The sequence below is a fragment of the Vanacampus margaritifer genome, chromosome 14 (assembly GCF_051991255.1).
Source record: "Vanacampus margaritifer isolate UIUO_Vmar chromosome 14, RoL_Vmar_1.0, whole genome shotgun sequence".
NCBI lineage: Eukaryota > Metazoa > Chordata > Actinopteri > Syngnathiformes > Syngnathidae > Vanacampus > Vanacampus margaritifer.
In genome coordinates, this window is record NC_135445.1 from 6,775,183 (window position 1) to 6,800,915 (window position 25,733).

The window sequence follows — 25,733 nt, forward strand, 5'->3', positions numbered from 1 at the left end:
TTTTTTCTCTCCCTTTAAAAACCCTGATCAATTAAAACATACAATTTTATCCTATAGCGATATCATCTAACCCTTCATATCGTCTCATTAAAATAAAATAAAAAATCAATACCAAGCAGCAGATCTCCGGGGAGGCTGACTCACAAAGGAACTAAAGCAAAAAAGGATAAGGAAAAGAAAATGAATGTGCTGATGAAAGCCACACCTCACACTGTGAGGGTAAAGACATGAGGGGACCAGCGGGCGAGCTCATACGTTAGCTTAAATTAAAGTGGCATGTGTCTCCCCGTGCTTTCTTGAACAGGGAAGCACACGTAGCGCGGGTCCGGTCGCAAACGCTGGAGAAAATCCCGGCGCCCCGAGAGGCCGCCAACTGTTACCGAGAGTGTTCACTCACTCAGCTTCAAGTTCACAGTGAAACCAAACGGATTTCATGTCTCTGTTTAAATCCTTCAGCTTTGGATACACTTGGCTCCCCACCCTTGAACAAACCTTTTAAGAAGTAATTTATCTTTTTTAACAGAGGCACTGGGGCCAGATTTCACCCTGGACATGCTTAAAGCAGTATCGAATTTGTGGGGAAAGGGGTGAGAGCCAAACAAGAATGACAACGGGCAGTCATGTATAAGAACAGTGGAAACTTAGTTTACGAATGACCCGGTTCCGTTTATGAACCTGGTACATTTTATTTTTGGTTTTACGAACAAACATTCTTCGTCTTGGCATGACCACGAAAAGGCTAAAAAATTTGTAAAGGTAATTGGCTCCAACCTTCAGGTATCTTTCTTTTTGCCTAAAAGGGCCACCGCAATGAAACGGAAAAGCTGTGCCGAGCATAAACACACAAAAAGGCTGCACGATGATTTGCTACTTCACCATCAAAAATTCAGTTTGAACCTATTTCTTAAGACGTCACGTGACTATTCACAGAGCACGCTCCACTACACGATAGTAGCGGCGCGGCGTGAATGGACTACAATGGGGAGCAGGGATAAAACTAAGTGAATTCACACTCACTTGGATGAAAAGGACACGATATACATGCGCAAGATGGGCAGGTTGGAGAATATTACCGTTGCCTATGAAGCACCAGGAGTGCTTTCTTTTTTTTTTCCAACTCTTAGCAAAGACTGGCGGAATTTCCCCCTTACCTATACTGGTGAGTGCTTGCGATTATATAAAGGCTTTACAAGTTCTTACAGTCCGTACAAAGTGAACAGCTTTACGCAAGACTTATTAAGGTATGTGTTGAGGGTCTTCTGCCCAGATTTAGTTATAACTGTTTTCATTTAGTTATAACTGTTTTAGTTTAGTCATAACTGTTTTAATTTCCTCAGTAGAGCTTGGTGAGTGTTTGAATGCTGTCTGGGGGGCCTCCTCTATTTCCACATCAATGGGACAGTGTCTGTGGTTGAAGTCAATGTGTATTGGATGATGTCCTTAAAAGTCTTATCTCAAGTCCGGGGGGGGGGGGGGGGGTGTTCGTTTTATGATACCGCCCTTCAAAATAGTATAAGAATGTTGTGAGTCACACTTGCGAGAAGCTGCAGCTGTGTTCTGTAAACTCGCTTGTGTCCGGAATATTCTGTAAAAAATAAAAGCTTCGAAGTGACTGTTCATCGATCTCCAGCCTGCATTCGGATAACCAACATTCTCACTACCCGAAAGAAAACGAACACGCGGAAGGAAAAAGATTATTTTCTTCAACATATGTTAGCAACTTAGCATCTGCTGATTCGGCCGGCGCTGCTATTGTCTGTGCCGTGAAAAGTATTGTTTGTGCTGCTACTGTTGTTCAGCTTTTAAATTCAACAAGCACAAACGAACGAAACTGAGTATTTCACCCACATTTTGCCTGTGGTGGGAGGCTAGCTTCGCGCAGGTTAGCATCCGATGGTTCAGCCAACATGTCCAAAGTCACAATCACGTTTTTCGCCCATCATTTAATAACAAAACAATCAAGCTACATCTACATGACTAACTGATTCAGTAATTGACTCACCTGATATGCGGTGATGGCAACACAAGCGGCACAATTATCCCGTCTTGTTCTTCACCCTTTCTTTGGCTGCTATGATTCATTGGCTACACGTTTGTTCCTATTTTGGTAGCATGTAGAATGTGCGACCCTTCTTTTGCCTCTTCTTGTTGTTGGACCTGGTCCACAACAGTTGTATATCATTATAAAAGTGTGGCGTTTGCGTTTTCTGTCCTGCCAAAATGGCGGAGTTTACGTTCGCATTGCATTGTGGGATGCTTGACGTCAACATCCAGATCTCAATATTGCACAGAATTGTGATCAAAATAAGGAAAATATAATGTCGTTATGTGGCTGTATTTTATTTATTTTTTCAGTTGTGTAGTTAAAGATCTGCGTGTTAGCTAATGAACATTTTCAGCTTGGCTATCACGCGAAGCTGGGCCAGAGAGAGTGAGAGTGTTGAGCAGAATAATTCTGCCCAAAGTAGTTGTGACATCGTGGATATCTGGGTGGATGCAGCTCAACATTCCAAAGCCAATTGGTTAAAATTCTTAACGATCAATTCATGGACTAATCAGTCAAATACCAATACAATACATACAGGTAATTAATAATAGCTTCTGTGGTTTTTAATGCCTCTCAGAGGAAAGAGATTTAGTTTGGAAAGGGTGCGTAGAAGTGCTTAGCATAGATTAAAGTCTGGAAACAGACATTATGGCCCACAAATGATCAGATATTTAAGATAATCTGATCAGGCGGTTTGCCAAAGTCTTTCAATCAGACGCATGTTTACAAAATGATTGAGCTGCAACCAGATTTGGCAATGGCGAAAGCCTTGAAAATTGGAATGAACACAAGTGTAGCTCAGTAGCCCCCCACTCGATGTAGGACGGGAAGGGAAGGCACAGCGTGACACGCTTCGCCTTCTTCGGTTTGCCGCTTATTCGAGGGCATGCGGGCAGGCTGAGCAAGCGGCGGATTGGCCATTCCTTTTCCATTTGGATTGATCCCGGTGAGAATGAATGTACGCCGCTCTGGTAATTAAATTTGAAAAGAGAAGAAAGGCCACAGATATCTGTAGATTCTAAGTAATGGGTTTGAGGGCGACAGGACAGAGGATGCAATGGACAAAGTGGAAATGTAGATAAAGGATTCTATTCGGGATAAAGGGTACAAAGCATGATGGGTCAGCACAACTTGCTGGTATGAGGCCAATGTCTTGTTGTGGAAGTTGTTTGTACAAAAGCACACAATGCATCTTCATAATATGTACTTATATAAGGTTGAAACCAATTAAGTGGGAAAACAAGAATCAAGGCGATGCACATTAGCATTCAGTAAGAAGAAAGCATGTGTCCTTTAAATAGTTCTGAAAAGGTAATGAGCAAAAAAAAAACGATTTTGATTTCCACATACCATACACAAACACCAAACACACACACACACAAACACACACATATCTTATCAGTGGAATCTATGACATGATTTGTCCTCATTGGTTGATGACATCTGCTCCTCCGCTCCACAGATTGCAATTTGGGGACCTAATAAGGCCTAGCAACTGGCCATCGGTACACTTTATTCTAACTAGAAATTGTCAAATTGCCATTTTCAAGGCTTCTCACAATTTTCAGCTCATGCCTGGCCTCAAGCCCACAGGGTGGATCAATATCTGTGTCTGCTTCTCCTGCCCAATGCATCACCCCGCTGAGGAAACACACGCGCGCACGCACCGCAGCTGGAAAGCAATCGACTACACCACAATAACTATATGAATGTGTGTATGGCCCGCCAAGCTATATCGTTAAAGTTTGGGGAGCAGCAGACTGATCTTCACGCCTCTAATAGATGCAACTCTATGTTTAAATAAACAAAAACAATTTAAATTTGAATGATTTTGTCGCTTGTGTGTGAATGCTGTGACATGTTGTCACAAGGTAGAAGGCCAAGGTAAGAAATTAATTTGACAATGACAAGACGCTGAATCTATGGATAGTATGCATATTACACACAAAACATACTTATATATTTTCCATTTTTCTTTTAGTTTTACTATTCTTATTTTGGCTTGAATATCTGTATTGAAATGTGTGGCTGCTATGACCAGAGGTGGGTAGTAACACACTACTCAGTGGTAAATATTAATTAATATATATATTTCTATATAATATTTATATTATTTAAATATTATTTATATAAAAGAATTCACACAAACCTCACTGGTTTATAAGCAGAGGTCAGTACTGATGTCCGTTTTGCTGATGAATGACGAGAACCTTGTAAAAAAAAAAATTACGGACTAAGCACTGATGACATGATTTGTCCTCATCGGTTGATGACATCTGTGTGTCCCCTCCCCTTTAGAACAGCAACCTGCATATCAGGTGAGAAGTGGCTTTTCGTCCGTCAGTATAATCGTCACTAACCGGGTAAAGTACAGACAGACCTCTCAGTCAGTACTGATGAAATGCCCACCTCTATCTGTTGATCCTAAAATAGTGATGAGGAAGTGACCGAAGCATACCGGTAGTTAAAATAAAAATAACGGAATGATGGACTGCCAATTACATTTTGGTGTGACTTTTAAAAAATAAAAAAAAGAGGGACTGACGATGACAGGACTAGGAAAATTGTGTAAAATGCCCGCTTCTGTTTTTAAACCACAAATGTCATGCTAACTGTGCAGGCCTTAGCCTGTAGTGTGACGCAGGCAGAGTTGGTTGATGAAATCACTAAGACAATCTACAAACAAAAGCTTAACTCCATGAGTTCTTGTCCCCCCCCCAGATACAGCTGTGAATATTGTTGGACATTTTCTTTGTCTTACTGTCATGTTTATGCTAAAGTGGCGAGCTATTTTAAAATGACTTCCAGAGCTAATTTCTGTTAGCCCTTCTATAGCATTTCTCATAAGAGAAACAAAGCTAAATTTAAATAAACATTGTTAGGATGAATATACATACATTTATCCCACATTTTCTCTTTTAAGCATTGTGAAGCATTTATTCTGGGAAGAAAGCAAAAGGGAGTATGACTCATGCTCCTTCATCTTTTTTTCATCAAAAACAAGAACTGTAACCTTATCATTTTGCTATTGAACTGTTGAAACTTTGACTTTGAAGCTTTCAGTGTTGAAGAAAAATATGTCTACATTATTATCTGAATGATTATTTGTATCCGTGACTGCTTTGGGTTTGCTGTTGTGTGTGTATCCCCTCCCCTTTAGAACAGCAACCGCTATGTAACTAGGGAATATCCAGTGAAAAGAGAGGGAACGGCGAAGTGTGTCCAGAGCGCAATAAGAGACTGTAACTGGGCACATCTCTTTCCAATCTCCTCACGAGCAAAAATAATTTAAACCACTTGTCTTCCTTTCTGATTTGTTGTTTATTAAATGTTCTCAGTTGCCTGAACTTGACAAACAGCATAAAGTAGCACACAAGCAAAAATGCTACATAATAAAGATTTTCCTATAGTTTGAGGGAATGTGCTGCCATTTAGCAAAGAAGACCATAATCAGAAGAAGAAATGCACTAAATACAGTAGATGCACAAGTCAGTTTGAAAAGTGCCAAAGACTTTTCACTATGGCATGGAAATATTCTTTCACAACAGCCCAGATTTCACTGGACTTTCTGTCCTTCTCCACAGTACAACCTGCATAACCTGCTTGGAAGTATTTTTTGGTGACAGCCTTCTGTAATGTTTACCTCTCTGGAAAGTAGCGCGTCTGCAATTGGTGAAGCAATTGCATCCTGCGAACCACTTCCCTATAGGTTTTGAATGTGAAGTGTCCATCAAGTCTAAAATGATCAAGTCGATGATTATAATCATCCACAATCCCACCATGGCGGGATTCATTAGAAAGAGAGGTTGTTGACAAATTGGTTTGGCAATTTTCTACACAGACACTCAACTAAGATTATCAAGGGTTTCAAACCTACATTTATTTTTTTTTTTATATACACCGTCCTAACTTTTGTGTGTGCCTACTTGTTGATCTGACTGGCCTGTAATGGATGAGCCAGAATTTGGCAGAAAAACATCTAGCATACCATCTTACAAACAAAGAATAATAAGATGTCACTGTCTACAAAATCAGAATTGATCACTTTCCAAAAATGTATTTGAAACAACAACATTATGAAGGAATGCCCAATGCGAGACAAATGCAAGAAAATATTTCTGGCAGGCAGATTTCTTTCATTAATTGAAGACGCTACGCTCGAGAGCCTCCGAGAGGAAGGTTGATGTTTGCAAACATCTGTTCCCGTACGACTCCAGCCTGCTACCAGTTAACCCGATATGACAGACGCCTCTCTCGCAGATAGCCCGTAGCTAGTTTTAATGGCATCTCCATTTAAGCAATCAGCTCAAACTCAGACAGACTACATACTGGGCCACCCACCAGTGCTTCGTTAGGCTGTTTGAGATAAACACGGGTTGACACATAGATTGATTCAAACAAACAAAATCATAATAGGACTAACGCAAGTGAAACCTTGAAAGGATCGGTCACGTAATCTAAAATTCAACCTCAATGGTGGAAAAATCTGTTCAAACCCCCCGTCATATACGACAAGTGTGTTTTGCTTTTTTCTATGACCTATTTAATCGTTTTGTGATACATACCAGGTGCATCAGAAAAAGTTCCAGGACTGGTGTAAACTAGGGGTGTCAGGTGATGAAATTTTTTAACTGTAATTAATCGCATGACTTCAATAGTTGACTCATGATTAATCGCAAATTTTATATCTGTTCTAAACGTACAATAAAATATTTTTTCACAAGTTTTCATATTATTGTTAACATAAAAGTGGAAAATAATGTTTAATAGAAATATGGCTGCATCTTTTAGTCATTGATACAGTAATTTCATAATTCATAAAATTGAGTGAAAATTAAAAAGTTGTACTGTACTGAAAAAAATGTGTAATATTGAACGCTAACATCAGATCACCCTGTTTCTTTGGCTTACATTGTGACACGGCTGTGTAATGCTCCAGTCTCCACTTTGCTGCAGAAGTCTATTTTCTTGCTTCTTCTGCTGTCTCAAAAAAAAAAAAAAACTCCTCACCATATACAGGAGGCCATCATTCTCCTCCGTGTGTTCATCAATAGCGTGTGGTTTTCGCCTGTGGTTTTCGCAGACTCTCAAGATAAAATTCTGATGCCGAAACCGACTGCCCCAAAGGCAAGTACAGCCAGTTACACTCATGGGAATAAAAATAGAGCATGTGTATTCTTTTAATATAATATAGAACTGAACGTGACTGCCGATGACAGTAAAGCAAAGCCAACAATAATGAAACAACAGAATTTTCAACAATAAGTAAGTCTTTGGTCATTATTGGGCTCCCTTCTTCCTCATCTTACCTTTTTTTCATCTAAAAAACTCGGGGCGCTAACTGGCGAACCGTCAGGCTTGCTGTTCTGTCTCCCTCTTTCATTGCAATTTTTCGTGTTTCTCGGACGGATTGAAGCAGTGAAGACACATTCCGTGTTTTTTCTTTCAATCTAAATTTGGTCCAAGTATCAGCAGCAATTTTTTTTTAAACTTACTGAATATAATACCGTATTTTCACAACTATAAGGCGCACTTAAAAGTCTTACATTTTCTATAAATAAATAAAAATCGATGGTGCGCCTAATAGTGAGGTGCGCCTTTTGTGTGCACCGAGTTCCGTAAATCTGTAAATGTTATTGTGCGACTTTGGTAAGCGCCCCGCTTGACCCGCCGACAGACAGCGGAGCAGTGCTAACATATTGCCTAAATACAGGAAATCCGGCCCTGGTTGAAGACTGGCAGGCACCACTTTGCCACTATGAGTTCCGGACGTGTTAAATCTACCTGTTTTATATTATACATATTGTTCCCAAAATTGTGTGGCGCAGTTGGTGTCGTATTTAACACCTTTATGTCGGTACATTATTTTTTTTACTTTTTTAAACAAACCGTAACTTTAAGTTGTGTGTAAAATACTGACATCCAGGACGATTCCGTGCACAAGTTGCATTGCTCATCTGAGGACTGCTTGTGAAATGTATGTTTTGATTGTGGCCGGCTGAATAATTGGTCCGACATTACAATTTTTTTTTTTTTTACTTTACAAAATCATCTCGCGGGCCGGATTAAACCCCTTTGCCGGTCTGATTTGGCCCGCGGTCCGTATGTTTGACACCACTGGTTTACATTGTGAAATACTTCGATAAAATACAACCAAACTCAGTTTTCTTGAGCTAGCGTATATTTAACCACGCCTAATGTGTGTATTAAATACAGAATTAGCACCCGTAACTGCGCCTTTTAATACAGTGCGCCTTACGGTCGTGAAAATACGGTAGTTAACAATGCCAAAATTAAACGTCCCTTAACAGTTTTTATGGTAGCATGTTTGACCCCTGAACGTTTATTGCTATTTCCATTATTTTCTATGGTAAGAAAACTAAATCCAAAGAAGGAGTTTCCCTCCATTTGGTGAACTGGCAGACAGGAGACATATGACAGATGAACTAAAAAGTTGTTATGGCAGCAGCAGGAACAGATTTTATGACAGCGCAGCCCACCGGGGCTATTGTTGATGGAATCAATCATGTTCTCCTGATGGACCGAACGGCACAAGGCAATAGCTTCTTGCTCATAAAAGATGGCGGAAGTCTCTTATCACTACTATATTTGGCTCTTCTTTGGCACGTACGACGTTTACTCACACAAGAAAACAAAAGAAAACAAAATTTAAGGAGGTCTGAAAGTGATGTGGCGTCAAACCACCCAAGTGACAGAGTTGTGAAATCAGAGGGCACGAGCTCAGGGACACGAGCTGGCGGTGCGAGATATGTCGCCGTTCCATTCCGTTTGATTTGCAGGGTGTGTGGCGAGCTCGCACTTGCGAGCGCTACGTTAGTTATGCTAATAGTGGAAAGACCTCCCGCTGATTTGCGATCCCTTCCCGGTTGGAGCCCCTGTGAAGATGTCTGCCCGCAGAGACGGATCTTGTGTGTTCGTCTCAGAGTAACTATGTTTACAGTTGGGAGCCGCGACTTGGTGGCTTTATCGGAGGCGTCGAGGGACATTCGTACAAAAACCAGGGTTTGATACACCGTGTACACACTTTTCATGGAAATTTTGCCATGTATTGGATATTGTGTATAAGGTTGTTTCCCCCACTTTTTTTGTGTCAAAAGAAGAGATGGAATAGCGCAAACAAAGCCCATCCATCAATTTTCTGTACCTTTTGTCTTCTTAGGGCGAACTGGAGCCGATCCCAATTGACTTTAGGCGAAAGGCAGAGTCTAAGTGCTAACGACAATTTTCAGTTCTTATTGTGTCATGCCGTGTATGTTATCTTAATATTGGTCTTTTTGTATATTAGAGATACTACTCTAGATAATAACTCTGCCTTCGAGTGAGTCACGGCACTCATTATGCACTTAGAGTGAAATCTTTCTGACATTTAAAGTAATTATTCTACTCGTCACTATACGTCACTGGAACAGAGAAAAGAAAGGATACACACTATTTGTAGTAAATAAATAATGTTCAAAGTACCTATTATGCGAATTTGCATAATAACCCGCGGCTCAACTGCAAATCTTGTACAAACAGGATTATGATAGTTTGGGAATTTTTAGTTACTTTTTATGCCAAATTCTAAAGTGGATTTGTGGTCAGAATTTCTGCTGAGAAGTATAAAACCCATATTTTTAGTATATATATATATATATATATTTTTTTTTTTGTGTATATATATATATATATATATATATATATATATATATATGTATTTTTTTTCAGTATATATATATATATATATATATATATATATATATATATATATATATATTTTTTTTTTTTAGTATATATATATATATTATATATATATATTTTTTTAGTATATATATATTATATATATATATATATTTGTATATATAAATAAGAAACACTTTGGAATATGCCAATATGGTTGTTTCATGCCGAGAATTATTTTTTATTTTTTTATTTAACCTTTTATATTTATCTGCTTTATTGTTTTAAATATATATATATATATATATATATATATATATATATATATATATATATATATATATATATATATATATATGTATATATATATATAATATAAGTTGTTCTAGCCGTTATGATAATCCTCAATAAAATGACTGGCACTGTCAGCTACTGTAATCATTTAATGTAATTAAGCTAATTAAAGCCCTCCACAACGTCTGCAGTTTTATGCTCAGAAAAAGGTGGTTTTAAAACACAAAATATCTTAAATGCACATTTGCATGTGAGCCACAATTTCTCCATTTCTGCAATAATACGTTGTTCTTTTCTGGGTCAATCCACACATTGGACCGTTTTGAAAACAAAATGTTCTCACAATGCATAGCACAAGGATATTATTCCTTTATGAAATAATGGCCCCATCTCTAAATACAATATTCCTTCCCAAGATTAATATCTTTACAGACTACATGGCAGAAATTCTTATCCATCACCTAAGAGGAAATTCAACTCATAAAATTCAATTGAAATTCCAAATATCCACAGAATGCGTTATCACTCTACCCTTTACTGCAGCTTACACATACACAGCATATTTGTGTTTCACTGAGAACAACAACCAATTATTATAGGTGTTATTTTTCTTGGCGACATGAAAAAAAATTGTCATAATATGAGCAGTCTTGCCAGGAGAAAAACTACAACAAGGGGAAAAAAAAAAAGATTTAAACATCAGCAATTGAGTGTGTTAATGGAAAGGTTAAACGCGATGTGTAATAATGGATTTTATTTTTTTTCTCGGAATGAAACAACCATGTTGGCATATTCCCAACGTGTCCTTCAATTAATACGACCATGTCCAAAGTGTTGTTCAATTTTTGTTAGGTCCCTACGCTGCCACTAATCCATATTTCTATCATCAATTCGTCAAATGACTTCATGTAATGAGAAGCTTGTTCGTTACTGTGGCCGTTTTGATTCGATCAGTTACCTTTATTTTTGAACGTTTGCAATCGTTTATTATTTTTAAGTATGTTTTTCATAACGATGCCCATGCATGTGCTCAACGATTGAGTAGAAACCGACACCAAGTACCGATACCACTAGCACTTTTGATACATAAAATGTCAAATGACAACTAATGTTATTTATTTATTTATTTTAATTAATGTCAGCACATTCCTAATGTACATTTACTGTTTGTTTAGACTCCAGCCTTTGTTACGAGCCATCCAACATGACATATGGCTCACTGGTGCGGTGTTTGCTCGTACCGCTCCCTGGAGCCTGCTGTACAATACACTGCTGCACACAGGCCAAGCCAGCCTTCATCCATCACCGCACGGTGCTGCACTTCCACTGGAGTTTGGAAATTGCTTGAAAAAAAAAGTTCCTCGGTTACCCCTCTGTGCTAACAGGGACTATGATGAATGTAGTCGGTGAAAATAAGACATCAAATTGTGATGCTGTATTTAATATGCTAGTTTCCGTAGCCATGTTGAAACCTCAGCTTAGGCCCGGGCTTGCATGGGATTTCTGCAGGCATGCCGACTTCTCCTCCCACATTACAAAAACATGCATGCATAAAATTAAGGGATACTTGACTCAGTGAATATTAATAATATTGTGTCCAGATTTAATTTCATAATTTTTTCATGTACAATTATTACTTGCTGTCGACTGAAGATGACATCACATGTGCTGAGGAAGTAGGTAACGACAAATCATGGCTCAGTTTGCTTTACCAAGCCCAGAAAACAGGTGAGCCACGATTGGTCGTTACCTACTTCCTCAGCACAGGTGATGTCATTTTCAGTTGTCAAGTGGAAAAATTTGTTTTTAAATATAATAATTGTACTTAAAAAATAATGAAGTTATCATATTAATTCTGGACAAAATATTCACTTTTTACTACTGAAAATGACTCGATGAGTCAAGTGTCTGTTAAATTAGTTTTAATTAGGGGAGTTGGCAATTGTCAAAAAAATAGATTTAAAAAAAAAATGTTCAGTGAAATAACCCAAGAATGAGATAGCTTTGCCCCCATCTTGTTTGTCTAATTTGCTTTACTGTACAAGAAACACCTTGCCAGAGGAAAAACAACCAATCGGACCTAACCTGTGTCTTTGTACTTCATTAGCTAAGTAAGCTTTATTTAGCACTTTTCACAGACACAGGTCACAAAGTGCTTTACAGGGTTTTAAAAAAAAATAGCATAAAACATTTCACACAAAAAAAAACAATAATATAAGACTATGGATGATTACCCACATCTAGAAAATAGAAAATTACAAAAAAAGAAGAAGTAAACAAGGTTGAACATAGAACTTGCCCTTCGGAAGTGGAGTGCGCTGAGGCAGCTGCAAGGATTCAAAAGTGGCGTGAAGTAAGCAACATTATGCTCAAAGTTTATTACCTGGTTTATTTTTTTTTAATTGATTGTACATTCTAAAAAAATATTCATTCTTACCGGAGTAGTTAGCTTTATGTTTTACATTTATTATAAATGTTTTAAGGCTCTAAAACCCTTCACCGTTTATAAACTTTTGTCTTCAAGGCATTTACATTTTTTTTACATGTATCTTTTGTTTAAACATTCTCAATGTTCAAACCTTCATAAATTTTATAAAATAGGTACGTTACTGTAAAAAAACAAAAAAAAAACGCATGCAAATTTGCACAAAAAAAATCCGCAAAACAACGAGACCGCGAAAAGTGAACCACATTATAGCGAGGGAACACTGTATTTCAAACCAATAACATTTAATGTTATAGTAACAGTCCATTACGAATAAATTAGCGACCATGGCTAACGTCAACTTGTTTACAGTGCTAATGCTAGTTTAGCATCGTTAGCGCTGCTGTTTTGCTGAAGCTGGATATGCGTTCTCTGTGACGCAGTTTCATAATTGCTGACCATAATGACTGGCCATATTTCAAAAACATGGTCATGTGACATGTTAGTGACGGGCGTGGCCCTCCTAAGACTTAGTGACGCGAGGCTTCAATCAAGTATTGCACATTCCGCCTTTAAGCAGCCAAAAAGAGGGTACTTTATTTTATTTTTTTTTTGCTCCATGCAAAAATATTTCAGAAAATCAGCTTATATTTCAAGCTTCAACTATAATAGCAAACCCCCCCTCCTTCAAGTTGAGGAGTTGTTCAAGTAATATCCCCCAAGACTTTAACCTCCAGAGTTTATATTTCACAGCTGTAATGTTGGCATAAGATCATCTGTTTTAAATCTGGGGCTTTCCACCTCTTTCGTCAGTCTCCCACTGAGCTAACCCATGTGAAGCAGCCTGGAATAAGCATAATCCACAAAATCCACTCCAACCCAAAGAAGAAGAAAAAAAAATGTATGCGTAATAACTCCAACTGAAAATCAAATAAATAAAGATCTAATTCGGGAAGATTCCAAGCAAAGGCGGGCAGGGCAGTGAACTGCGAGTGTGAATCCAACCAAAGCACATTAGCGAGAAACAAAGCTGAACAGACAAAATCTTAATGTACGACGCAATAAAAGAAAGCACAGCGAGCTCCATTATGCAAGGCTGATTTGACTGGGGGCTCATTGGAAATGTGTTAATTGGGGCTCATTAAAGCCTTTTAATTCAAGAACGACCCATCAAACATAAATGGCCTCCTGTTATGGTACTGCAGAAAACTAGTCAGGTGTTGCCTGAATACCCTCTCTGGGTCGATCGTACCGGGATTGTTTTTGTCTCATTTTGTCTGTTTTAAATTAAGACTAAAGCGGGCAAGGCGCTAATTTTTTGATATTACAGGAAGGGGAGACGAAGCAGTGCCCAAACATCCACCACTTAAATAAGCCGCATTTAAGGAAAATTGTCCCAATTTGTTTGGATGGGGGGAAAAAATGAAAAAAAAAATATATATATGTAAAAAATAATAATAATAATAAAGTAAACTTAAACTTATTGAAAAACACTTTTTAAAAATTGGATTAATCTTTTGACCACTAACATGAGGTTTAATAAAATATGATACCAGTATCGCGAGCCCTCTTGTGAAGGTTTTACGATCAGGAACTAGAAATTACAATAATAAAAAAAATGCTATTAATTTTAATGCAATGTTAAGATTTTTTTTATTTTGATATACATAAGTCTTTCTTTAAAATTATCTGTCATTGTTTATTGGGGGGGGGGGGGTATGTAACAAAAGTACTAGTGTATCCGTGGTACTACTTGTACCGATATCGGTCTGGAAAAAAAATATATATATATATTTAAAAAAAATAAAAAATAATAATAATAAAAATAATAATAATAATAATAAAATAAATGTTCAGACTTTGAGGCTAAGCATGACTTTTTAAGGGTTTGCGCTTTAGTGTAATGAAAAGAAATAAGAAGAGCGTCACCTACTTGTTCTGGTTAACTGGTCACCATATCAGACGCTATGTGACAAAAGCCGGTTTGTAAACGATGTATGTATTTTACGTGGAATGGAATCAGCGTTCTTTTTTTTTCGTATCATTGATTGTTTATATAACACCGAGAGACACGTCGCTTAATCAAAGCCAATGTAGTCTTATTCTAATTTGGAACATTAATTAAAACTATGCAGCTTTCAGAAGACCAGGAAAATATTTGAAGTCCAAATTATGTTTCGGTTACGCTAATGTGTTGAGAATTGGAAGACTTGCTAATACAAATCTTCTTTTGTTTTTTGTTTTTGTTTTTTCTGGAGAGCTCAGTATTGTTCAATCGGTAATTTTACCGATTTGACATGTCATCATCATTGCTCTCCTTTTTTTTTTTTGTATGTGGGTGAGTATGTGTATGTGCGTGTGTGCGTGCGTGCGAGTGTATTCGTTAGTTCACCTAAAACCTATTAAAAAATCCCATATCGTTCACCTAAACCGAACACTTCCAGCCAGAGTTGTGAGGCCGTCAGGAGACCCGAGGAAGGACCAAAGGAAAGTGAAATCCAGCACCGACCAGACACCACCCACCAGGCCACCAACCAGAGTCCTTCACCAACCCCAGAAACATGTAAATTCCAACCAATCAGGGAGACCTCAAGAGACCAAAGGAGAGAATGAGGAAAGGAAGGAAGGACAGACGAAGCAGAGTAAGATCCACAGACTTTGCTAATACAAATCTATAAGTGGAGGATTGAGAGAACGACTTTTTTTGTACCGGTTGAAAAGCCTCGTCCTCATTAACCATCCTTCAATTTCTGCCCTGCTGAAAAGTCATACCTTGGCCAGCCTCTCCCCCCTCGAGACCTTTTTCTGTCCAACAAAGAAGTGCCTGGCCACCAGACTTTCGTACACCTTACATATAAGACAGCTGACAGTGTGGCAAGTCATCTTTATGGGAACATTTCCAAATGATTTGACGGCTTGTGTGACAGCGCGCCGGAAAGGATCCACTCCGCAATTCGCCTGGCAGACAATTTGGCATATGGTGCTAGAATGACATTCTTGTATTATTTTCCTTCTCTTCTCTGCATTGCTCTGTATATCGTACATGCAGGTATCAAAATTAGAATAGTGGTCACCATGTGCTTAGGGCAGAAAAGACGCACCTTCATGAAATGTACACCTAAAGTAAATATTAGGAATCGGGAATAGTTTTCAAAGAGAAACATTGAAAATATAAAGTACATTTCTACTAGGCTTTACTCGTTCAAGATTTTGCGGCCGGTTACCGATCAGCGATTGAGTTTGAAGAAAACAATAACCGATTCAATCAGAAGAAGGAGCAATGAGCAAAGAGAAAAAAAAAGAAAAAAATGAGAAAAGAAAAAAAAAAGAAGAAGGAGCAATGTATCTGTTTAACTCGTTCACTGCCATTGACGGCTATAGACGTCAAAAATTCATTTGAACTATTTCTATTAGTTTCCCATTTTTTTTTCCACTTTTGTTAACAAGAGTATGAAAACCTAGAAAAAAAATTATTGTACATTTAGAACAGATATAAAATGTGGGATTAATCGTGAGTTAACTAGTGAAGTCATGTGAATAATTAAAAATTATTAAATTATTATTATTATTATTAATTATTAAATTAAAAATGTTAATCGCCTGATGCCCCTAAATAAAAAAATAAAATAAAATGATTATTAAAAATTAAAGGCATCAGGCGATTAAAAATTTTAATTGTATTTAATCGCATTACTTCAATAGTTAACTCACGATTAATCACAAATTTTATATCTGTTCTAAATGTACAATAAAATAAATCTAGGTTTTCATACATAAAATGTCAAACTGATAGAAATAGTTCAAATGGATTTTTGACGTCTCTAGCCGTCAATGGCAGTGAATGAGCTAAACAAGTTTTATAATTAAATCCAATTTAGTTTAATGTTTTTTTGTTTTGTTTTTAAGAGTAATTTAAACGATTTTTACTTTTACTTCAGTCAACGACCACCTTTTGCGGGGGATAGGGACTGAATAGCAAAAAGTATAATGGAGTGACACCAATTGAAATGCATGAGGTGGAAAAAAAATAAATAAATAAAATATAATTAAATAAATTCTTCAGAAAACACTGATAAACATTAAATATAACTTGCAATTATTTCGGGGAGCCGATCGATCGGGCAAATTAAGACATTACAGCCAATCACTGATTTTGCAAAATATCGCCCGATCCCAATCCAGCAAAATCATATCTGTGTAAAATCTCATTTCTACCGACCCAGATTCATGAATTAAGATTTCTAATAAAAAAATACAGAAAAATTCAGTCATTGCTATTTTCATTGTGGAAATACTGAACAACATTTCCACTTGTGTTGTTTCTAACCTTTATTATTATTTCAGGCACTTTTTATTCTCCACACATTTTTGCCGTGCAATAACTCGAACCTAATACTTCGGATTTACACCGTTCAAATTTCAACAAAATTTCACGCCTTCCTGGGAATATATCATTTGATTCCACATTACTTACAGTTTTTGCATAATTTGTTAAATATCAACTTTTCTTTTTTTTTTGATTCATCATTCACACTACAATTAATGATTTGTCATTTTCACATCATTTATCTTTCAATTGACTTCACAAGCATCCCGCATGCATTCAAATGTTAGCATCCAGCTATTAGCATTCCGCGTTCAGCATTCCCACGCAATTTCTGTAGAAATGACACTTTGTCTAGTTCATATTATAGTTTTAACAGAACCTCTCGTGTTCCCTCTTGCAAATAATAAAGCTGACCAGACACCAGGCTGGCCTTATTTTGACAGCAACCAACAGCAAGTGCAAGTCGTAGTTTTGAATCACAATTGATTCATCATAAAGTCTAGAAATTGAAGATACCTTTGAGAGAAAGCAAAAGTCTGCTTGGCTTTAGTCAATATTTGATACGGGTTATGATCAAAGATGTGAGATTGGTTGTACGAGAAAGTCGGATTGTTGAAACGATCAATACGTGGGTATTTCGTTCGCCGCTCACCTCACCTCACTATGCTTTATTAGCTATTCACTTTTTGGCGTAACCGCAGACAAAAAGGTTGGAGCTCTCTTAAGAAAGCTTTCAACTTGCACTTTGAGTACCTCCACCATACAGTGATGTCAAAATGTGGCCTCAAAAAAAGCAGCGTTTGGAAATGTAATGTATTTTTTTGCTACTGCAGGCACTCAAAAGAGCATTAAAAAAAAAAATGAAGCAACAGAGAATTAAGAAATGTCACAGCCAGCCATATTTTATTTCACTAAAGGCTCTCAAATAGTTTGTGATACTGCATCTATTAAAAAAACGTATTCAACAAACCAACCTGACTCAAATACCATCAAGCCATCAATCAAAGCATTTATTGTTTTTTTTTAAAAGGATCCAATTAAAATTGTAAGCTGCCTCAAAGAATGTTGTCGGTGGCAGGTAGCGATGAATTCGACATCTCCAAGGTTACCCGGGTACGAGCCAACGATGACGAAATGTGACACAACGCCAGCAAAAGATGACGATCCAAGAAAGACTCAACTGAACCAGGAAACAAACTCATGTTAAGTTAACTTAAGTCAATTAAGTTAAGTAAAATTTTAGAAATTCTAGATCAACACTAGACAGGACAAAGACGCCATCGCCAACTACTGGCCTGGCATGCACATTACAGGTCTTCTGCATGTACCAACTCCTTGCTGTTGTTATTTTATTTTCTAAGTTATTCTAAATTAACTCATTCACTGCCATTGACGGCTATAGACGTAAAAAATTATTTTGAACTATTTCTATTAGTTTAAAATGTTTACACTTTTGTTAACAGGAGTATGAAAATCTAGAATTTTTTATTGTATTAGAAGAGATATTAAATTTTTGATTAATCGTGAGTTATCCAAGAAAGACTCAACTGAACCAGGAAACAAACTCATGTTAAGATAACTTAAGTCAATTAAGTTAAGTAAAATTTGAGAAATTCTAGATCAACACTAGACAGGACAAAGACGCCATCGCCAACTACTGGCCTGGCATGCACATTACAGGTCTTCTTCATGTACCAACTCCTTGCTGTTGTTATTTTATTTTCTAAGTTATTCTAAATTAACTCATTCACTGCCATTGACGGTTATAGACGTCAAAAATTAATTTTAACTATTTCTATTAGTTTAACATTTTTTCACTTTTGTTAACAAGAGTGTGAAAACCTAGAATTTGTAATTGTATTAGAACAGATATAAAATTTGTGATTAATCGTGAGTTAACTAGTGAAGTCATACGATTAATTACGATTAAATTGTAATCGCCTGCCGCCCCTAATTTTTAATAATCTTTTCTTTAAAAAAAAAAAGGGGGGAAGAACAGATTATTAAAAATTAAACAAAAAATGTGGGCGGGGGGGGGGGTTTAAAGGAAAGATTATTGATAATAAAATGTTTAATCGTAATTAATTGCATGACTTCACTAGTTAACTCACGATTAATCACAAATTTTATATCTGTCCTAAATGTACCAAAAAAAATCTAGGTTTTCATACTCTTGTTAACAAAAATGGAGAGAAAAAAACTAATAGAAATAGTAAAAATGAATTTTTTAAAGTCTATAGCTGTCAATGGCAGTGAATTATTTAAAAAGGAAAACCTCTGAATGAGAGAAGTGAAAATAACTTTGTAAATGTATGATCCAGACATATAAGGTCACTTATACGGGCTGTTTTGGCAACATTGGATAACACATCAATGTCCGTTCAATTAGTTTGACAATAGACAGCAAATCATCTTGGGATCTGACATTCAACTATCCCGCAGCCAAGATTATTCCGCCCCAGTCTGCATCTCTTGCACACTCAGCCTTCAACAACTCCTCATCCCTCATGTTGGAGACAGTTGTGAGGATCAGGCTGGCACAAAAATATTTGCGCTACAACCGGATGCTGAAGTGTGCTGGATTAGTTATTGGCCGGGGCTGGAGGCTTCCGAGAGCGGGTGTCATCGGGCTAATAGCAGACGGTGGTGAAGTCTGTAAATGCGTTTTAGTGGCCAATAAACTGTATATCCACTTCACAAGACAAAACACGTGTACAAGAACAACAACAACAAAAAAGATCTGTACATTTTCTATATTGCTTGGTTTTGCATATCCAATTGACTAGAAGTGTTAAACACCAGACTAGACATGGCAACCTCTTGTTCATTGTGCTGCATACAAAGAAATATTTTTAATTCAATTTCACATTTCAACCACAAGCAAACTGCGTTTTAGGAAACAGGAACTGACTTTCGAATAAACCTGCCATATTTGTTATTTCCACGCGTGCCATTTAACGACAATTTGAATGTGGCCAGTCCAATCTTGTCTAAATCGGATTTTGCCCACCCATGCCACGACCCTTAAAAGGGCAGCATACAAGATGGATGAAAACAGCATGAACGCTTTGCAATCTTGTTACTTTGCCTTATCCAAAAAAAAAACAGTTTTCAAGAATTTAGAGATGAAAATGCATGCAACTTTATTACCTCACATGTCAAAATGTTCTAACCATGCAGTAAAAACACACCCTAGCCCCGCCCCCCAAATATAAAACAGGTAGGCTACGCAACCAAAACACAAAATATATCTTATTTTCTTTCCTTTGCAGCTTTCTGAACTGCACCCCCCTTGCGTCACATTCCTCACACACACGCGCGCGCGCACACACACTCCAGGCAACTGTCACAGCGCATTCATGTTAATATTACAAGTCATTTTGTATTCTGCCACAACAGCTTACAGCTAATTACGAGGCTCATAAATTATCTACGTCCGCTCGGCTGAAAAGGGAATCATTTGCATTTCATGATTGCCCCCCCCCCCCCCCCCCCCCCCCCACGACTCCCAACGACTTCCATAAAAGTTAAATCACATGCACTATTCCTTATTATGTGGCCATATATTTTAAGTAACATGCATGCAAGTGTGTGAATATGTGGCATATTTCCTTACCTGTGCACAAAAGTGCCGCGAGTCCCACGCACCGAAACAGCTCCATGTCTCCGGGCTTGTTCTCGTCTTTTTATTCGGGAAGAAGCCGCAGGATCGCTTCCCAAAAGCACCGAAGCTCGACTACTTGGCACGGAATTTATCCTCTCCCGGTGCTGGTCTCCATTTGAAAGTGAGCAGATCGACTTCGCTGTGCCATGTCACGCACGCGGATGGAAGTGGCATTCGGCGTCCCCCTGCTTCCTGAAGTCGGAATAAAAAATAAAAAAACACATGCATTAAGTTAGCCTCTTTATCACATGCATGATTATTTATTGAACTGATGTTATATTTAGAGATAAGTAGCTAAGGAGGGTGTTTTTAGGATGTGCGTAAAAACGCACTGGGTTTTGCGATTTACCTTCCCGTGTCGATTGCGTACGTCGACTCCCTCTTGTCACTTAGGAAAATTAAATCGGATCCACTAAGTTTGCATTCAAAAGTCAACCATTGCCCAAAAAAAAAAAAAAAAAAAAAAAAAATCATCCCCACTCGCAAAACAATGCAGGGTTGTTGTTATTTTTTGGGTGGAGGAAAGACTCCGTCAACTTTCCACGCGAGGAACAAACAATTCGTGCACAGATCCGTGGGTTTGGATCCTCTCTTGCACCCTGTGGCGCTGAATCGGAGAGTGCGGGTTGCTCAAAACTGAGGGCTTGAACGCATCCCGGGCTCGGATTGGCAAATTGGAGCGTCACGTCATTGGGCCATTTAATTCGCGGCTAATATCATCAGATGGCAATCTTTGCCTTTGAAGACTTTTTTTTTTTTATGTAGATCTTAAAATTTAACCGGACGCTAACATCTTCTTCGTGGCTTTTTTTTTAATTAATAAAAAAAAAACATATAAATGAATTGTGCATGAATTGCACATATGCTATTGATTCCTTCCAGTAATTGCCTATAGGCCTACATCAGAGGATGTTTTAATAATATTATATGTTGATATCTTGACATAAAACAGGCCATATTATTGATTTAACTCCAATCTGCCATCTCGTACAATGCTAATTATTTTTTAGACAGTATCATAACTGACCGCACTGTGGCAAAAATGGGGAAAAAAATATATAATAACACTCCCTGACTCCCATAACTGGATGAATCATTAGAATCATTATGAGAGAGTGTTGCAACTGGTTGAACGGCCAATTGTTGTATCATGAGAAGCAACAGTGCCCCCTAGAGGGAAACTCTAACTGCAAGCAGCTGTCCTCTTGTTTGCTCCAATGACTCATGACAGAGACAGCGCTGTAAAACCCTACCAGCCTGCTTTTGAACAGAGAGAGAGAGAGAGAGAGAGAGAGAGAGAGAGAGAGAGAGAGAGAGAGAGAGAGAGAGAGAGAGAGAGAGAGAGAGAGAGAGAGAGAGAGAGAGAGAGAGAGAGAGAGAGAAAGAGAGAGAGAGCATATTGTTTGTTTGTCATGAGTCATTTCTGACGCCGAGCAAAAGTGGCTTTGGTTGTACCTGTGATATTGAGAGTGATTTCACATTTTTGAGAGGGTGACTCACAAAGGACGTTCATATGAAGATGTGAATAATGTGCCCGAGACAACAGCACAGGTGACCGACTACCAAATGCAAAATAGATTTACAACAACCGTGACAAAACAAATGGGACCTCTACTTTTACACCTTAAAGGTCCCCAGAAAATGCTATTTTCAATTTTCAGCATGGAAATAGTGAGGCCCAACCCAAAGTGATATTTTTTTCATGAAGTCCTAAATTCTTCACTGTGTCCGTACTAAAAGACACGGAAGACGTACACACACACACACCGACCTCGTAACTCCAGTGTTGTTTGCACCCGGTGCCTGGGGAAAGTCAGGCTTTAGTAGCTTTCTTTCAGTCTCTTCCAGCAGTCTCGTATTGAACCTTGTTTGGAACTATTTAGGCCCTTAAGGGCCACCATATTTCCTTGTCTTCCGCAATGCAGAAGTGAGCCAAAGAAGGCAGTGTCAGCATGTAACAAGTCAAATTGTCTCTTTGTGGCATCACGCTGTCCATGTCCACCATCCGTCCATGTTGTGCTGACTATCCTGCTTGGGGGTCGCACGTGAGGTGGAGCCAAGCCTTTAGTTGACTTTCGGAGTATAGAATAGAATATTGCCCCCCAATTATTATTATTTTTAATTGTATTTATATACTATATATATGTATATTTTATTTAGTTTTTTTAATTAAATAACACAAATTAAGGGAAACATAAAAAAATATGGTTTTATAATTAGAGAGGTTGAGTGTCTCAATATTTAACTCGCTAAATCATCGGTGTTCAATCTATGACAAAAAAAAAGAAAAAAAGGTGTTCAATCTATGGCCTGGGGGCCATTTGTGGCCTGCCAAGTATTTTTAAGCGGCCCACAGCATATGCTAAAAATAGATGTTGCTTGTAGACTGTAGGACTTTTTTTTCTTTTTTTTTTATGCAAAGAGGCAAAAATAACTATTTACAATTACACAAGTAACCACATTTTTATCCATAACACTGTGGTGAACAAAAATTTTAAAATGGTCAATTTATGACAGATTGTGGCTGCTTTGGTTCTGAAAGTATGGATTGGTTTTGGCTGCTGTTCAGTCCAGGGGCAGATATTTTCTAGTGGGTCTCTGACCACCCCAAAATCGTATCTAATTTTATAGTTCTGTAAATTCAAAGTGGCCCTTGCATCCTTCAATTTTTCTGTATGTGGCCCCCAGACTGAGAAAAAAAAAGTTTAGTTAGTCCAATCAGGGGTTGCCACAGTGAGTCACTTGCATGGCGGGAATCGAACCTGCGCTATCTGCAGAAAATATACAGTCCTAGATGTAAACCTTCCAAGTACTGTTATATATTATCAGATCTTTTACTATGTAACATGCTCAAGTCACAATGTAGACTTTTGAGCAGGGATGTAACGATAACGGCGATATCATGATATCGCGATATTAAAACTACCACAATATCATCGTCGTCATGTGACGATATTAGAAAAAGTTAAAAAGAGCCAGGTTGATTTTGATTTTTGAAGTTCTAGCACCCTCTGGTGGCTAGTTTTTTTATGCAGTTTAATTTTCATAAGGGATGTTTTGGCCCTTCTATGTTTAAAATCTATGCTAATGGTCAGATGAAGGGGAAGGTAATAAGATTGTGAACCGAGTCAATGTGGAGGAACTCAATGTGTGCGTGCATTAGCAAGTAAGTGCCTCAATATTAAATACTATTAGAAATTGTAGGTGGTTTATATGCATTGCTGTACACAATATTGTGCTTTTTTCTAGTATGAGCTCATTTTTTTTAACTCTCTGACTGCCAGACGTTTTCAGAAAAGGGATGCCGTGGGTGCCAGCCGATTTAAGCATTTTTGACTGATCTTTCAAGGTCCACAGAAAATTATGAGTTTGGACTATGGAAAGACACATACTACCAAATAAAAGATTGGACTCTCATCTTTCATCAGAAAAAAAAAAAGAGTTTGTTTCTACCTTATTCCGTTTTTCAGTAATCAACAATAGAAAATGGTTAGTTTCACCTCTGTTTTGAAACAAACGTCTTTAAACGTCTTTGGCACTCCTCCATAGGATTTTACTAAACGTTATTTAACGTTTTTGGCAGTCAAAGAGTTAAATATCGCGAACCTCCCCACATTATAATGATAATTATCGTATCGTGAGCTTCATATCGTGATAATATCGTATCGTGGTGTTTGGATATCGTTACATCCCTACTTTTGAGTATGCAATAAATGAATGTCCCGACCATTGGGAAATTCAGCAGCCCGGCCGTTCACTTACGACAATATGTGCGCTAAGCAACAGTTAAAGGTCATCAAAGGAACACAGTGACCCAGCGGACGTTGGCGGAGACGGGCTCTCCCTTAATCCGCCCCTCAAACTTGCAACACTCGACTCAATACAAGCAGAATGACATATCAAATGTGTATCGGATTCAGAATTCCCCTCTCGGAGGACGTCACTCGAGGAAGTTGAGTCAAGCGGAGGAGTGGATGTAAAATATGAATTATGACTGGTTGCTCTTTCATATACTGACATACAATACTTAAGCCGCATTCAGAATAGCGCATTTTCACACAAGCTGTATTATCATATTTGAATATATAGAATATTGATCTTTTAACAATGGGAGGATTATGAGAGATGATGGTTGATAACGCTGATATGTTTCATTCGTATATATGTATACTTTTTTTTTTTCTGGAGAGCTCAGTATTGTTCATTCGGTAATTTTACCGATTTGACATGTCATCATCATTGCTCTCCTTTTTTTTTTCTTCTTTTTTTTTTGTTTAATATATTTATTTATTTATTTTTGTATTAAGTATATGTATACTTAATACCATACTGACTTTGCAGTTCCTCAATCAATCACACATCATTTTTCACATCCACAATGAAGATATCCGACATCGCTGTTTCCTCTTTACAAGCCATCTGTTATAGACGTGTTACATGAACCCGCGTCATGTCGCAGTGTGTCGCATAACAGCTTAAAAAGCCTGAGTGGATTCTCCGTCATCGCGGTCACGCTAACCCAGTAAAGTTGAATAGCACACAACAGAATTCTTTTTTTTTTTTAGTTGAAGACATTTCACCTAATATATCCGTAGCGCTTTGGCAGTTGTACTTGTCCAGCGGCGAGACATCAATAATCCAGAGCGGTCACATGTGAGTCCTTTGCTCCGAAATGTGTTTGGCAAGTGACCGACTTGCATAGCAATGAAGTCATTGAAGAGTTGTTCACTAGACTGAAAAAAAAAGAAGAAAAAAAGAAAGCTCGTAAGAGGTCGAGGTTGGAGTTATGCTGTGAAAAACAAAATAACACATAATAATAATAATAATTTCTCCACACTGGTCATAGAAGAGTCAATACATATACATTTTTTTTGTGAAATGATGGTGTTTAAAAAGTACTGTATTGTCACGTCGATTTGCATATCTGTAAACGAACTACTTCCTGCCATCAAAAGCCCTTTCACAGTCTTGTTTTTGTTTTAAAGATTGTGGTCACAAAAGCAAAAATTATTTGCGTCAAAATCACTGTCCTGCTTGATGTACTTTTTTTTTGGGGGGGGGGGGGTTCTTTTTTTTTGTTTTTGGGTCAAAAAGCAGTGTTTTTGGTGAAACCAACACATGTTCTACTCGCTGTAAAAACAAACTAATATAGCCAAATTTTACTTTTTATTTTACAGGTTTTCTTTTTAAAGCATCATTCAATTTACAAAAATAAACTCTGATTTTACACGCCAAATGTAAAATAACATGAAATCACTGTAACTTTTTAGTGTTTTTTTACGAGGAAGTAATTTTC

The 25,733-nt window shown here is 37.6% G+C and overlaps 1 protein-coding gene across 3 annotated transcripts in view; it reads right to left on the reverse strand.

Annotated features, from left to right (window-relative positions):
- The window catches only part of LOC144034304 (transmembrane protein 132C-like), a 153,912-nt gene extending 128,766 nt beyond the window's left edge, over nucleotides 1–25,146 (reverse strand). For 2 of the 3 annotated variants that reach the window (XM_077543034.1, XM_077543032.1), the window contains exons 1-2: nucleotides 20,787–21,070; nucleotides 20,390–20,629 (exon numbers count right to left, since the gene is read on the reverse strand). Coding sequence is in view for 2 of the 3 variants with exons in the window: in XM_077543032.1 (XP_077399158.1) it covers nucleotides 20,390–20,435 (46 nt within the window). In the remaining variant the exon portion in view is untranslated. Of the gene's footprint in view, nucleotides 1–20,389; nucleotides 20,630–20,786; nucleotides 21,071–25,017 lie in introns of those variants that run through there. The other variant, XM_077543033.1, reaches the window with a different exon arrangement.
- Nucleotides 25,147–25,733: the final 587 nt, after the last annotated feature.